Source organism: Ursus arctos, unplaced genomic scaffold (genome assembly GCF_023065955.2).
Source record: "Ursus arctos isolate Adak ecotype North America unplaced genomic scaffold, UrsArc2.0 scaffold_31, whole genome shotgun sequence".
Classification (NCBI taxonomy): Eukaryota; Metazoa; Chordata; class Mammalia; order Carnivora; family Ursidae; genus Ursus; species Ursus arctos.
Genome location: NW_026622997.1, coordinates 671635 through 688049, shown reverse-complemented (window position 1 = coordinate 688049; position 16415 = coordinate 671635). Strand labels below are relative to the sequence as shown.

Below are 16415 nucleotides of genomic sequence, written 5' to 3'. Positions count from 1 at the left end.
ATCTCCTTCAGAGAAGAAAGAGACAATTAAGGACTGTTTATCACTGAAGGCTAATTGAGGTCATCCCCCTCCCTGAGCCTGTCCCTTGTGGACCGTTTCCTTAGTGCTGGTGCCGCTGGGCCATCTCCTCAATGCTCTTGCCGCCTCAGTCCTCAGACGTTGTCAGTAATCAGCATCATTCACTCCCCCCAGAATGGTAGCAGGTGAAGAATTTGGCCGGAAACTGAGAATAGGTCCTAAAAGGGGCAATATGGTTTTGTACATTCCAGAGACAATGATCACAATGATCTTTAATGTGTAATTGTTATTCTTAACGGGGCTTGAAAACACTGGCTGCAGAAAAATACATATAATGCCATATGCTTCAAGTTTAAATACCTACAATGTCTTACTTCATATCATGTCAGGGTATATTACTATGTAATAAAATGTGATGAACAATAAAGATAAAGCAAAAGTCATAATAGTGATCACCTCTGAGAAGAAGGAGTATAATTGTGCAGGAGTAAACATGTGCCTTTACTTATTGATATTGTGCTTTATTTCTTAAGTTGAGCAGTGTAGGTAAGTGTGTTTCCAAGAAGAGCAAAATGGTAGCAGGGCCAAGCCTCAGATTCAGTAGCAGTCCACTTCTGTGCTGTCTCAATTTTAACCAAGTCTGGACTTTGAAATCCTATGTCCACTTTTGTCTTTTCTTTTTCTTTTTTTTAGATATTATTTAATTTCAAGTTATTTAATATGTAGTGTATTAGTTTCAGGGGTAGAATTTAGTGATTCATTACTTGCATATAACACCCAGTGCTCATGACATCAAGTGCCCTCCTTAATGCCCATCACCCCAGTTACCCCGTCCCACCACCCACCTCCCCTACAGCACCTCTGTTTGTTCCTAGAGTTTTGTCTCTTATGATTTGACTCCCTCAATGTTTTTATCTAATTTAATTTTCCTTCCCTTCCCCTATGTGCATATGAGTGAAATATATGGTATTTGTCTTTCTTTGACTGACTTATTTCCCTTAGCATAATACCCTAGAGTTCCATCCACATTGTTACAAATGGCAAGATTTCATTCTTTTTTATGGCCGAGTAATATTCCATTGTATTTATACACACCACATCTTCTTTATCCATTCATCTGCTGATGGATGTCTGGGCTCTTTCCATATTTTGGCTACTATGTACATTGCTGCTATGAACATAGGGGTGAATATGCCCAGTCAAGTCACTATTTTTGTATCCTTTTGATGAATACCCAGTGGTGCAATTGCTTCGTGGTAGGGTAGTTCTATTTTTAACTTTTTGAGGAACCTCCATACTGTTTTCCAGAGGAGCTGTACCAGCTTGCATTCCCACCAACAGTGTGAGGGATTCCCCTTTCTTCGCATCCTCACCAACATGTGTTGTTTCCTGAGTTGTTAATCTTAGCCCTTGTGACTGGTGTAAGGTCATATCTCATTGTGGTTTTGACTCATATTTCCCTGATTCCAAGTGATGTTGAGCATCTTTCATGTTTCTGTTAGCCATCAGAATGTCGTCTTCAGAGAAGTGTCTGTTCATGTCTTCTGCCCTTTTCTTGAGTGGATTTTTTGTTTTTTGGGTGTTGATGCTCGACATCACTACCCAGCAGGGAAATACAAATCAGAACCACAATGAGATACCACCTTACGCCAGGTAGAATGGCAAAAATTAACAAGTGAATAATTAAAGTTTGACTACTTCCTTGCCAATTTGGATGCCTTTTATTTCTTTTCGTTATCTGATTGCTGAGGCTAGGACTTTCAGTACTATGTTAAGTAACAGTGGTGACAGAGGACAGCCCTGTCTTGTTCCTGACCATAGAGGGAAAGCTTTCAGCTTTTCTCCATTGGGGAAGATGTCTTGCTGCTTTTAGGATTTTTAAAATCTCTATATTTCGCTTTTTTTAATGACAATATGTCTTGCTGGTGGCCTGCTTTTGTTAATTTTGATGGGAGTTCCCTGAGTCTCCTGGATTTGGATATCTGTTTCCTTCCCCAGATTAGGGAAGTTTTCAGCTATAATTTCCTTGAATAAAGCTTCTACCCCCTTTTCCTCCTTTTGTTCTTCTGGAACTCCTGTGATAAGAATGTTATTTTGGTTTATGGAATCACTGACTCTCCTAAGTTTACATTCGCAATCTAATACTTTCTTCCCTTTCTTTTTAGCTTCATTATTTTCCATAATTTTATCTTAATATCTCTTACTCATTCCTGTCCTTCTTCCATCCTTGTGGTCATTACATCCAGTTGGTTCCAAGTCTGAGTTACAGCATTTTTCCTTTTCCTTTGGCCTGACTAGTTTTTATGTCTTTTATCTCTGTGATAAGGGCCTCCCTGATGTCTCCTATGCTTTTCTCAAGCCCAGCTCGTATCCTTATGATTGTTGCTTTAAATTCTGGATCAGGCATCTTACTTATATCTGTTAGATCCCTGGCTGTGGCCTTTTCTTGTTCTTTCCTTTGGGATGAATTGCTCTGTGTTGGCATTTTGTCTAGTTCTCTGTCTTCTTCTCTGTGTTAGGAAAGCCTGTTATGTTTCCTGCTTCTGGCAGTAATGGCTTTATAAGAAGAGATCATGTACTGTCCACGGTCTGGTGCTTCAGGAAGTGTGTCTGGTGTGTGCTGCGTGCACTCTGCTGCTGTGTTTTGGCTGTTCTTTCCCTCAGCTCAGTTGACTGCAGAGTTTCTCCTTGCCTGCAGTGGGGAGTGTTTGGACCTTGGCCAGAGTGTGGCGAGTTTTAACTATGTATGCTCTGGTCTGCTTGTTGAAAGAGATCTGGTACTGTTTCCACTAGAGCTGAAGCTTTGCAGAGCTCCAGTCAGTAGAAGTGGTGCATGCATGGGGTTTGTGCTAGAATCCTGGGAAAGTGGCTCACTGCTCTGGTTCTCAGGCACACTTGCCTGAGAAAAGCAGCACCTGCAGAGTTCAGAGTGTCTGAGTTTGGTTGAAGTGGTTTAGGCCACCACTCATGGTGCCGTGCTGCTGGCTGCTTACTGAACTTAGTTTATGCTGAGGGGCAGGGCAGAGAAATTGCGTCAGCCCCTTCCCTTGTCCTGGAGAGGTGATTTCACGCACACCAGCATCTGGGAAACCCTCCCAAGGAGTGAGCATTTTCCCCCTTTGTGTCCCAGGCGTCCCTCAGATCCTTACATTCACTCTGCCTGTGTCCTGGCCATCTGCCTGCCTGGCAGCATAGTGCCCTTGACTTCTATCTCAGGCAGGCTGGCTGAGTTTTAAATCTCCAAACTTCAGGGATCTGGCATGCCTGGTCCCATGCTTGTCCTCTGGGGGGTGGGTCTCACTGCTCTGGAACTGATGCATGTTTGTCCCAGAAGGGCATTTGCACCAAAGTGCAGGTATTTGGAGCGTGGAGTAAAGCCCAGCAAAGAGCCAGTGTCCAGGCTTGCCACCGTCAGCAGGTGTCTTCGTGCTTATGCCTGGCGGGGGGGGTGGTGGTGATGGCACCCACCACCTGTTTTGTCCTTGGTGAGGCATTGCCACGTCTTCCAGATGCACTTGAAGGAGGGGGTACTGTCTCTCCCAGTTTGTCACAGGGGATCCTCAGGTCACGTGCACTGATCCACGGCTATCTGCCCTCCACAGGAGCACTTCGGCACCCTCAGGGCTCCACACCAGCCAGGCCACAGACCTCTAAAACTCCAGACTTTCAGCCCCACTTGTTGTAAAAACTCACAAAAATCAGCCCTTCTTGTTTTCTCAGTCAGTGGCTTTGGGGGAAGTGTTTTACTTGTGCGGTCTCTCTCTCTCTCACCTCTCTCTGTGACCGGAGCTCCTTCCCCTCACGGTACCCACTATCCATTTCTCACCCGAATCTTGTCTCCACACCTCCTACCTTCTATGATCTGGCCTCTTCTCCCCCTGCAGTTGTGCAGTTTGTTCTGTCAGTCATCAGATAGATTTCTTTTTTTTTTTTTTTTAAATATTTTATTTATTTATTTGACAGAGAGAGACAGCCAGCGAGAGAGGAAACACAAGCAGGGGGAGTGGGAGAGGAAGAAGCAGGCTCCCAGCGGAGGAGCCCGATGCGGGGCTTGATCCCAGAACGCCAGGATCATGCCCTGAGCCGAAGGCAGACGCTTAACAACTGCGCCACCCAGGCGCCCCCATCAGATAGATTTCTTGGTTATTCCAATGGATTTGATATTTATCTAGCTGTGCTCAAGGGAAAAGAAGGCCTAGGGTCATCCTAGTCCTCTGCCATCTGGTCTCCTCCCTCCTTAGGGTTTTCTACATATGATATCATGTCATCTGCATATACAGACATTTTTTATGTCTTCCTTTTGATTTCAGTGCCTTCATTTCTTTCTCTTGCCCAGTTGCTCTGGCTAGGACTTTTCGTACTGTGCTGAATTGAGGTGGTGAGGAGGGACAACCGCCAGCGAATGTGATGTTAGCTGTCGGCTTACCACATAGGCCTCTAAACGTTGTGGTATTGGGGTGCCTGGGTGGCTCAGTCAGTTAAGTGTCTGACTTCAGCTCACGTCATGATCTCAGGGTCCTGGGATCAAGCCCCATGTCAGGCTCCCTGCTGGGTGGGGAGTCTGCTTCTCCCTGCCCTCTGCCCCTCCCCGCATTCATGCGCACTTTCTCTCTCCTTTCTCTCTCAACTAACTAACTAAAATCTTAAAAGAAAAAAATATTGTGGTATCAACCAATTCGGAGACTGAGTGCAGGGCTCACAGCAACCTATCTGTCAGGAAAAGGCAGAGAGGGGAGCGTGCCTCTGTAGGACACGCACCGAAGCAGAGACCTCATTATGACACAGACGGTCAGGCCCTATGCTTGCAGTACCATCACCCGCCCAGCAGTGCCCGTGGCACCTGTGGCATCATCCGCTAATACAACCATGGCACCTGTGGCACTGAGCAGAAATGGCAGTAGGGCGCTTAATACAGGGGATTTACTGGTTGGCATGCTCCCTGATAGGCACTTAATTTTGGAATTTGCTATTCGGAGATCATTCATGGGATGGGGAGCCCAAAATGAAGACAGTGGATGTACTGCAACTGGGGGCTGGTGCATGAATTGGAAAATAATGATAATAAAGTAAAACAAGAGGCCATGTTTGTACTCTGAGTTCATGGAACTTTTCTTATCAGCAAGATACAATGATACAAGGGACAGAAACTTTTCTTTTGATATTTTCATTGACAAGAACGTGAAACATGACCCATCATTTTCATGTGGCCATTATAAAGGTGCACTTATAATTGATAAAAATAGCTGAAAGCTAAGTTATTCTTTAGCATATTTCCTTTGATGGCACCACTGCATCCTAAAAGAGTCTAATTGCTCTTGAATCCTCACCTCCTAAGAAAATGTATGGTTTTATAAGGTATGGCGGTAGTGAGTGTCCTCCCTAAAAAAGTGGCTACTGTTGCTGACAAATGACAAATAGCTAATATTATTCTCTCTTACAGAGGAATTCTTTTCTTTTAACACAAATTTGCCTTTTTTTTTTTTTTTTAAATTAAAGAACTGAAAGCAGAGAGCGGAAACAGCCTCACGTCCATTTAGGACAGCTTTGCTGCCAACAGAGTTATTAACATTTTTAGATCCAGAATTCTGGGTAAGTGATTTTCAGCCTATGTCTGTCATTTCTAGTGGTCCTGTTTGTTTCTTTAAAAAATATTTATGTAGCAGTAGACTAATGCAACCAGGAAAGAGAGAAATGTCTTTTTCTCCAAATTCCTGAGAGTACATTTGTTACCAAACTTTTTTATGGTATTCTAAGAAATCTCCAGCATTTGACCCTGATTAACTGAGGCCATCCTTGGGTCCAAGCTGTCAGTCACCAACCTAGAAGACCGTTCATGCCTTCCTCAGGTGCTAGAGCCTGGGTATGTTTCCTCGTGAATTGGTTTGGCTCAGGGGAGATCTCAGTCATCTGTGCAGACCGGGACAAGCATGTGCTATAACACGGAGACATTGTTTTTCCAATCTTGTTGTCACTGTCAGCATCTTCCTCCCAGTGACACTTTCACATCACAGTTATATGGGGAGTCTGTTCATGTACAGTGGCCTTTGGAGGGGCACCAGTCACTGTACTAGCTGAGATTTTTTCCGCTCCTCTAGGGGCGAAGTTTTTCTCCCTTGGGAGTGATTTATCTGATGTGAATGTATTCAATACATTGGGAGAAATAAATCAGCTAGTCAGTGTGACCCAAACTTTAGTGTGGAAGGGAATAATTTAAAAGGAAATCAACTAAAATGTTAACAGTCATTATTTCCAGGTTATGAGATAATGAGAAACTTTTTCTTTTATTTCTCCTGTTTTTCTCATGTCCAAATACACACTTGAAAGGATTCTATAATATTATGCTGGTGAAAGAAAACCTATAGTGTCTTTCCCTTCTCTTAGGTTTCAGGTGTTGCAAATGTCCTAAATGTTAAAAGACTGAATTTGTTGCTCCTGTATTCAGGAACAAACCTAAGGTTGCCAAATTTTTGTTTTGTCAACTAAGAGCATCAAGCCCCTTTCAGAAATTACCATTACTAACACCATAATTCATGAAAGAAAGAACATTATAAAATTGAAGAACTAGGAGGAGGGCACTTGATGTAATGAGCACTGGGTGTTATATGGAACTGTTGAATCACTAAATCCTACCTCTGAAGCTAATAATAATACAGTGTATGTTAACTAAATTGAATTTAAATAAAGAATTAAAAGTATCCCAAACAGCCAGAAGATAGTATTAAATAACAAATGACCTTTTATATTGAATTCATTTCCACCATTTCTTTTATTTAAGAGACTTAAGAAACTGTTACCCACCTCCTTTCATAGGTGTGTAGGAAGGAAATTAATTAAGATCCATAAAACCATGTCATTTTTCTGTTTAGAGACTCAGCATCTCCCACTTCTCTGTAACAGTGGTTCTCAAACTTCAGCCTGATTACCTGTAGTGCTTGTTAAGAAACATCAGTTGCTGAGTCCCTGCTCAGATGGTTGGTCAGTAGGTCTGAGGTGGGCCCAAGAGTGTGCATTTCTGATAAGGCACCAGGTGATGCTGTTGCTGCTGATTGAAGGACCACACTACCTTCCAGGAAACGCCCGAAGTCCTTATCAGGCCATGGAGGGTAGAAGTTAAGCTCCTCTAACAGAGAGACCCCAAAGTAGAGTGGCTTAATTAATTTTAAATGGTTAGCTTTTCCTCCTGTAATAGTGTGGAGGCATTGCTCTGCTGCAGGGGTGGGTCTGTTCGGTTCCCTCATAGGGTTTGGTAAAGCTAGGTACCCTCCGCAGTCACATTCCAGCCAAGAGGAAGTGGATGGAGAAGGGTGTGAACAAAGGCTTCATGTTTGAGATGATAACTCTGGAGTTGCATGCATTGCTTCCCTGACATTGTGTTGGTGGAGGCCAGGCTCAGAAATGTGATATGCAGCATGGGACCCTGTGCCCAGTTAAAACTTGAGGCAGAAATCAGAATCTGGTGTAATCCTACATAACTAAATTTCCCTGTGAAATATTTTAATGCTTTGTACATATCTCCCTTTCCGTACTTAACCACATTTCATAACTTTATGTTTACTTGTCTATAGCCCCTGTTTGGTCTTGAAGCTTTCTAAGTGTATGAATTGAAGTTTATGTGCCTGTATCTCTTTCTGCTTGTAATTTCCGTCTACTTCCTACTTATTTACAAAGTCAGTACCTACAGCAAATCTTGGTACGTGGTGAACACCAGTTAAATGCTCTTCACATAAATGAATCAGTTCATCTTCTGTTGGTAAAGGTCAATATTTCCTAGCTGTCTTCCATCTAACTCATGACTTGGCTGACCATTTTCCTACACACATTATTCTCTTTACTGCGTTCTTCACATCTTTGTTTCTTAAAGTGTAGATCAGAGGGTTAAGGGTGGGTGTGATGATCGTGTAAAAGAGAGAAAGGAACTTCCCCTCATCTTGGGATGTGCTATTCTGTGGCTTCATGTACATGTAAATGGCTGTTCCATAAAACAGAGTTACTACTGTGAGGTGGGAACCACATGTATTAAGGACCTTACGCCACCTGGCCTCTGACTTGATCCTCACGACAGCTTGAGTGATAAATCCGTATGAGATGAGAATTAGTGATATAGGTGCTAGAAGAAATACCACTCCAAGAGCAAAGACAACGATCTCCATTACTTTTGAGTAGACACAAGCCATCTTGATCAATGCTGGCATCTCACAGTAGAAGGTATCCATTTCCCGGTGCCCACATCTTGGTAACTTCAAAGTCAGGGAGCAAAGAATTAAGGCACTGCCAAGGCCACCCAGCCAGGCGGTGAGCACCATCTTCTGGCAAAGCTGAGGGTGCATTATCACTGTGTAGTGAAGAGGTTGACAGACAGCAGCATAGCGGTCATAGGCCATCACAGCCAAGAGAAGACATTCAGCGGCTCCCAGGTCAAGGGCAAAGAAGAATTGGAGCACACATCCTCCATAGGTAATAGACCTTGTTGGACCCCATAGATTCACCAGCATCTGGGGGATAATGCTAGTTGCATAGCAGAGATCCAAAAAAGACAAATTGGATAAGAAGAAATACATGGGAGTGTGGAGCTGGGCGTCTAGGTAAGATACAAGAATGATGGTTGTGTTTCCTACCAGAGTCACAATGTAGAAGATGAAGACAAGCCCAGAGATGATGCGTTCCAGTTGGGGTCGATCAGAAAACCCCAGCAGGATGAAATCCGTAGTGGAACTTCCATTGTTTGTGTCCATGGCTCCTTAGGAAAGTCTAGGAGACAAATCACGGTAATCAAAATAGCATCAGGTAGAAATAAAAATCTCTGTTCTTTGCCATGAGTATCCCAAATTCACTTATTCATGTGTTTTCTGTCATTTTGAACACCTCTGTTAACACTCTTCCTGTGTTCAGTGCCCCAAACCTCTCTGTGTTCACTCATAACTAGAGTGGTTTTAACAATAACATGGCAAACCCAATCACACTGAATTGTAAGTCATTGAAGGAACTTAATATGCCATGACACCTATGGTTCTGTGTGTTTTGGTTAGGTAAGAAATCCACGTTAATGATATAATTGAAGAGTGGGATATATTTTGACGAATGTTCTTTTTTGAAATTTTGACATAAGGATCACTGATCAGGACAAATTTTTTCCTTGTCATAAGAGTGGAGTTTGAGATAAAAAGCTAATTACCCATTTTGTTGGGATATCCTCCACCATTTTGTGGCAAGATCACTTTCCATATTCATTACCAAGTGTGTGCATTCCAGCCATTATCATCACATCACCACCAGCCTCCTCCTCGTGTTTCACCTCCTACCCAAACTTTGCAGACACTGCTGTTCCCGCATCAGTTTTGGTGTTCTCTTATAGTGCCCTGTTTGTGCATACATTTTCGTTGCCAGGAAAAAATTGTCTTTATTATTAACCTTGATTTCTACATACAGAGAGCGTGTGTTTGTTTGAATATCTTTCATGACTGCCATTACACCATTTAAATAGCCTTAGTGACTTGTCACAGAGTAAAAAGTTGAACTTTCAATTCCAGCAGCCTCTGGTTACCACAAACACACAGCCACCACCTGTGTTAGCTCGTACTCGCCTCGACATCCAGCAAAAGTAGCAGTGGAGTTAACTGGAGCAGAAAGCAGCTCATTAAGGTCAGTGAGTTGTTTTTCTGCATGGAATTTACCAACTACATGAGGCAATCCTCTGGTTGCTTCGGAATTCTATAGGGAAAACCCCATTTCAATTCTAAAAGAATACAGAAAGGGGATAAAATATATATATTTCCCTATTGTGAATACTTTAGCATATCATTAAATAGATGGAATGGTTAATGACTGAATTAATTTATAAATATTTTTTAGTTTTTGTTTATAATTTTTTATTCATATAATTTCTGACCATGAACTTCAGACCTAGGGTACTTTATATTCATAGAGCATTTGGAGTCAAGGAATAATAAATTTATATTCTGTAGTTACAGTTAAATAAGTTAAATTACCTGCAGTATATCATGGTTATAAGAAGTTCAATTATAACATGAAAATATTACAATCATGGAGAAGGAACTCTTACTCCCAAGTAGTAAGAGCTTGCGATATAGTTTGTCTCAATACAACATGGGAATTTAATTTAATTAATGATGTGAAGTTTTTATGTGGTCGGAGGTCAGCTAAGTCGAGCATAGTGCTTAAGTGCACAGATTCTGGACTCAGAGCTTGGTGTCCAACCCCAGCTTCACTACTTGGAGGTAATGTGTCCTTGGGCAGTTATGTAACCTGTTTGTACACCAGGTTTTCTGTATGTTCACTGAAGATAATAGTATTCCTCAAAGGGAGGTGGTGAGGGTTAGTATTTGTGAAAACACTAGGAACTGTGCTTGGCTCATATTAATTCTCAGAATTAAAAATTGTATTCACCTACCCACACATTATTATTCTACTCACTCCTTCCCGTCTTCATTTTTCACACTGGTGATTTTATGATGGTCTAGAACTAAACTGGAATGCTTACAATTTTATATTTGCATAACTTTTAAATGCACAGACACTCATGTACACAAAAGGGCCCACAAGCAAGATGTACATACTGAACCGATAAATCCAGAGGCAGGAGAGGACAGAGGACTTAGCTCCCAACATGGTTGATTACAAAATGCACTCAGTATTCTTTGACCACGTAAGGTTGGGATAGTGTTGGGAATTAAAAGGCCATAGAATTTTAGAGTTGAAATAGACTCAGAAAGCACCATCCAGGCTTCTGCCCCTGAAGGAGGTCTTCCAGAGAATATTCACACGACTCCTGTTTTCAGAGCTTCATAGCTGTCCTTTCATCTGTGCCTCTGGCTCCTTATGGGAGTGAGAGATGCCTCTTTAACAGAGCATTGGCTCTTTTTATTCTGGAAATAACATGGACTAAGTCAATTCAACATGGCTTCATTATAAAGACAGTATTATTTTATAATAAAACACAGATACAGAAAAAGCAAAAGCTCGATGAGTTAAGGTGAATATTCTTGTAACTAAAATGCAGGTCAAGAAATAGAACTTGCAAAGCACGCTGAGAGCTTCTCTTTGTGACTTGTCCTGATTGTTACCCATCCCTGTCCCTCAGAGTATCCACTATCCTCATGTATAATAATCACCTCCTTGTATTAATAGCTTGGTTACCCAAATGTGCATCTCTAGACAATATTGTTAAGTTTGGCTCATTAAAATTTTTTATATGTGTTTTGAGTTTCCTTCAATATTAGAAGCTATTATCAAAGATACCCTTAGCTTTATGTTCCCATAATAAGTGCTTGGTAGTTGTCAGCTCTTCCTAACACTGTATGATGTTTAATTACCATGCTTTTCTGGTTTCTATCCATGGACTCACCATGGTTTATTGAATGCCTTCCATTAGTGAGTTGAGAGATCAACACAGTACTGCAGGTGTGCTATTCCACTGGAGAAGGCTGTGAGCATCCATGATGCACATGCAGTTCCTAAAATAGATGTTAGCTAGGTTTAGCAGGTGAAATACATTACCAGCTCAGTGTCAGCTTTGGTCTCTTAAGAACCCAGGTATCCTTATTGGAAGTGTGAAGCCTGAAATTACACTTTGTAATTTTATGTTGTGAGTCCAAATATAGGACTTTTCATTTTATGCTTGTAAACATTTTCCGTATGGGTTTAAGCTTTAGATCTCAAATTTTAGCTATTATTGTAATTTTAATTTAAGAGTGGATGTGATATAAAAATGAGAGAGTACAAGCAGAAGTAACAGATGTTAAGAAAGAGGTATCAGTGTTTTCACTGAAACAGGTTTTCATTTTTCACAGTATGAACTTCAGTTTCTAGTAGTATAGCATAAGTTTGCATGTTACTTTATTCAGTGAAATGTAAGAGAATAGAAGCAAATATATTTAAACATAACTTCTATGTATAGAATGATGTGGAGAGAAAACTAGAAAGAAAATTATATGTTGGCTAATTGAATTTTAATAAAAAAAGGAAAAAAATAAAAAAGATGGGCATTAAAGATGGCACGTGATGTGATGAGCACTGGGTGTTATACTCAACTAATGGATCATTGAACATTATATAAAAAACTAATGATGTACTATATATTGGTGAATTGAATTTAAATAAATAAAAATAAAACCAGAAAGAAAAAAGAAAATTAGAACATATTTACGTTTCAGGAGGGAAGAATTCACAGCTGTTGTGTTCTTACATAGTCCAAAGGTGCCCATGTTCCCACGATGACGAGCCTTCATTTCACGGGTAATCAGAAGGATTCTTGTTTGACAAGTTAGTGAGTCCATGAAATACTGATTGGCCACCAGTTTCTTATGCCAAAACCACAATCATATTTGCACTGAAATGCAACAGCTGAACTAGGATTCAGTAAAGTCTCTATTTAATGGGGATGCTGGAGAAAATCTAGATGTGGAACTTGTGGAAATGTTGGTGAATTTGATTTGTTAATGTATTTTTGGTGGGATATTTGTAGTCTTTTCACGTGCACTCCTGTTGGATACATTTGTAGGTAGTTCTCTGCCCAATTAAACCAGGAGAGACTTCAGCTGGTCTATTTGTGCCCTAAGAAGTGTTTAGGTAGGACTTTAAAGGATAGTGTGTTAACTTGGTGTAGACCCTGGGGACTAGTGTCCCACAGAGGTGATTAACAGATCTTAGACTGTGGTCAGAGGCTTAGCCAAACAACTATTTTAGGAACTCTTCCCTTAACACATGGGTTTCACCTTGTCTTTTTTTCTTTTTAGATATCCTCTATGGAAATTAATTTCAGAGATGAATTTATTATGTATGAAATTTACTATTGAATATTGAAAATATAGTGCAAACCATGTATATAAAAATTAACATGTTTAATTGGTCTTTGTTTTTTTAAATGTGTAAGATATCAGTCAATTTGGAGAAGTATAGGCAATTATTAGGTTTTCTGTTTGCAGGAAAAAAAATATTTGATTTATTAATTATTTTTTATTCACTCATTTATTTATTCATTCAACAAATGCCTACAGTGTGTCAGGCACAGTTCATATACTTAAAATGTGCTACCACATATATATTTCCATATCCCTCCTACTCCACATCACTCCTATCCCTTGCTGGGCCTACTGTGATTCTTTTTTTTTAATAAAAAAAATTATGTTCAGTTAGCCAGCATATAGTACATCATTAGTTTTTGTCGTAGTGTTCAGCAATTCATTGGTTGTGTATAACACCCAGTGCTCATCACAACATGTGCCCTTCTTAATACCCATCACTTGGTTACCCCTGCCCTCCCTTCTGTAACCCTCTGTTTGTTTCCCTGAGTCTAGAGTCTTTCATGATTTCTCCCATTCAGTTTTCCCTCATTCCCCTGTTGTCATCTGTGATATTCCTTATGTTCCACATATGAGTGAAACCATATGATAATTGTCTTTCTCTGATTAACTTATTTCACTTAGCACAATCCCCTCCAGTCCTATCCATGTCGATGCAAATGGTGGGGACTCGTCCTTTCTGATGGCTGAGTAATATTCCATTGTATATATGGACCACATCTTCTTTATCCATTCATCTGTTGAAGGACATCTCAGTTCTTTCCATAGTTTGGCTATTCTAGACCTTGCTGCTATGAACCTTGGGGTGCATGTGCCCCTTCTTTTTGCTATATCTGTATCTTTGGGGTAAATACCCAGTTGTGCTATTGCTTGGTCACAGGGTAGCTCTATTTTAACTTTTTGAGGAACCTCCATACTGTTTTCCAGAGTGGCTGTACCAGCTTGCATTCCCACCAACAGTGTAAGAGGATTCCCTTTTCTCCACATCCTCACCAACAATTGTTGTTCCCTGTCTTGTTAATTTTTGCCATTCTACCTGGTGTAAGGTGCTTTCTCATTATGGTTTTGATTTGAATTTCCCTTATGGCTAATGATGTTGAGCATTTTTTCATGTGTCTGTTAGCCATTTGTATGTCTTCTTTGTAGAAGTGTCTGTTCATGTCTTCTGCCCATTTCTTGAGTGGGTTATTTGTTTTTGGGTGTTGAATTTGAGAAGTTCGTTATAGATCTTGGATACCAGCCCTTTATCTGTAATGTCAATTGCAAATATCTTCTCCCATTCCGTGGGTTGCCTCTTAGTTTTGTTGCCTGCTTCCTTTGCTGTGCAGAAGCTTTTTATCTTGATGAAGTCCCAAAAGTTCATTTTTGCTTTTGTTTCCCGGCTTTTGGAGATGTACCATGAAAGAAGTTGCTGTGGCTGATGACGAAAAGGTTACTGCCTATGTTCTCCTCTAGGATTTAGATGGATTCCTGTCTCACATTGAGGTCTTTCATCCATTTAGAGTTTATCTTTGTGTATGGTGTTAGAGAATGGTCCAGTTTCATTCTTCTGCATGTGACTCTCCAATTTTCCCAACAGCATTTATTGAAGAGACTTTCCTTTTTTCATTGGATGTTTTTTCCTGCTTTGTCAAAGTTTAGTCGATCGTAGAGTGAGGGTTCATTTCTGGGCTCTCTATTTGTTCCATTGGTCTATGTGCCTCTTCTTGTGCCAATGCCATGCTGTCTTGGTGATCACAGCTTTGTAATACAGCTTGAAGTCAGGCATTGTGATGCCCCCAGGTTTGGTTTTCTTTTTCACCACTTCCCTGATGATTTGGAGTCTTTTCTGGTTCCGTACAAGTCTTAGGATTGTTTGTTCCAGCTCTTTGAAAAGTGCAGATGGTATTTTAATAGGGGTGGCATTGAAAGTGTAGATTGCTATGGGCAGCAAGACATTTTGACAATGTTTATTCTTCCAATCAATGAGCATGGAATGTTTTTTCATCTCTTTGTGTCTTCCTCCATTTCTTTCATAAGTGTTCTGTAGTTTCTAGAGTATAGATCCTTTACCTCTTCAGTTAGGTTTATTCCTAGGTATCTTATAGTTTTTGGTGCTATTGTGAATGGAATCGATTCCTTAATTTCTCTTTCTTCAGTCACATTGTTAGCGTATAGAAATGCAAGTGATTACTGTGCATTGATTTTGTATCCTGCCATGTTGCTGAATTGCTATATGAGTTCTAGTAATTTGGGGGTGGAGTTTTTTGGGCTTTCCACATAAAGTATCATCTCATCTGTGAAGAGAGTTTGACCTCTTCTTTGTCAATTTGGGTGCCTTTTATTTCTTTTTGTTGTTGGAATGCTGAGGCTAGGACTTCTAGTACTATGTTGAACAATAATGGTGAGAGTGGGTATACCCGTTGTGTTACTGTTTTACAGGAAAAGCTCTCAGCTTTTGCCCATTGTGAATGATATTTGCTGTGAGCTTTTCATAGATGGCTTTTATGATATTGAGGTATGTTCCCTGTATCCCTACACTCTGAAGAGTTTTAATAGGGAAAGGATGCTGTGTTTTGTCAAATGCTTTTTCTGCATCAGTTGAGAAGATCATAAAGTTCTCTGTTTTTTATTAATGTGCTCTCTCACCTTGACTGATTTCCTAATGTTAAACCACCCTTGCATCCCAGGAATAAATCCTACCTGATCGTGGTAAATAATCCTTCCTTTCCTTTCCTTTCCTTTCCTTTCCTTTCCTTTCCTTTCCTTTCCTTTCCTTTCCTTTCCTTTCCTTTCCATCTCCAATCAGTCTTTAATGAAAACTCTAGAAGAGGTAAATTCAATGAAATAAAGGTAGATTAATTTTAGGAGCACAGAGAGCCATTAAAGTAAAAGGTGAAATGTTTTCTTTTTTTATTATGTTCATTTAGCCACTGTATAGTACATAGTTTTTGATGTAGTGTTCAGTGATTCATTAGTTAAATATAACACCCAGTGCTCATCACAGAATGTGCTGTCCTCAATACCCATCATGCTGTTACCCCCTCCCCCCACTCTCCTCCCCTCTGAAACCCTCAGATTGTTTTCCGGGGTCCATAGTCTCTCATGGTTCATCTCCTTCTCTGACTTCTCCCCGTTTGGATTTCCTTCCCTTCCCCTATGGTTCTCCATGCTATTGCTTATGCTCCACATATGAGTGAAACCATATGATATTTGTCTTTCTCTGCTTGACTTACTTCACTTAACATAATCCCCTTCAATTCCATCTATGTCGATGCAAATGGTCAGTATTCATCATTTCTTTCTTTTTTTTTTTTTATGTTATGTTAATCACCCACAGTACGTCATTAGTTTTTGAGGTAGTGTTCCATGATTCATTGTTTGTCTATAACACCCAGTGCTCCATGCAATACATGCCCTCCTTAATACCCATCGCTGGGCTAACCCATCACCCCAACCTGTTTATTTCCCAGAGTCTTTGAAACCCTGTTTATTTCCCAGAGTCCATAGTCTCTCACGGTTCATCTCCCCTTCTGATTTCCCCCTCTTTATTTTTCCCTTCCTTCTCCTACTGTCCTCTGTGCTATTCCTTATGTTCCA

At 40.6% G+C, this 16415-nt stretch overlaps 1 protein-coding gene across 1 annotated transcript; it reads right to left on the bottom strand.

Annotated features, from left to right (window-relative positions):
* Positions 1-7805: 7805 nt before the first annotated feature.
* LOC125283545 (olfactory receptor 2W1-like) lies at positions 7806-12160 on the bottom strand. The gene has a single exon (XM_057304860.1). It carries the CDS (start codon positions 8748-8750, stop codon positions 7806-7808), a length of 945 nt encoding a protein of 314 aa, XP_057160843.1. The 5' UTR covers positions 8751-12160.
* Between the last annotated feature and the right edge of the window lie 4255 nt (positions 12161-16415).

Bases quoted from the DNA above. Each gene is read 5' to 3' on its own strand.
- LOC125283545 (XM_057304860.1), bottom strand. From the start codon at position 8,750: ATGGACACAAACAATGGAAGTTCCACTACGGATTTCATCCTGCTGGGG.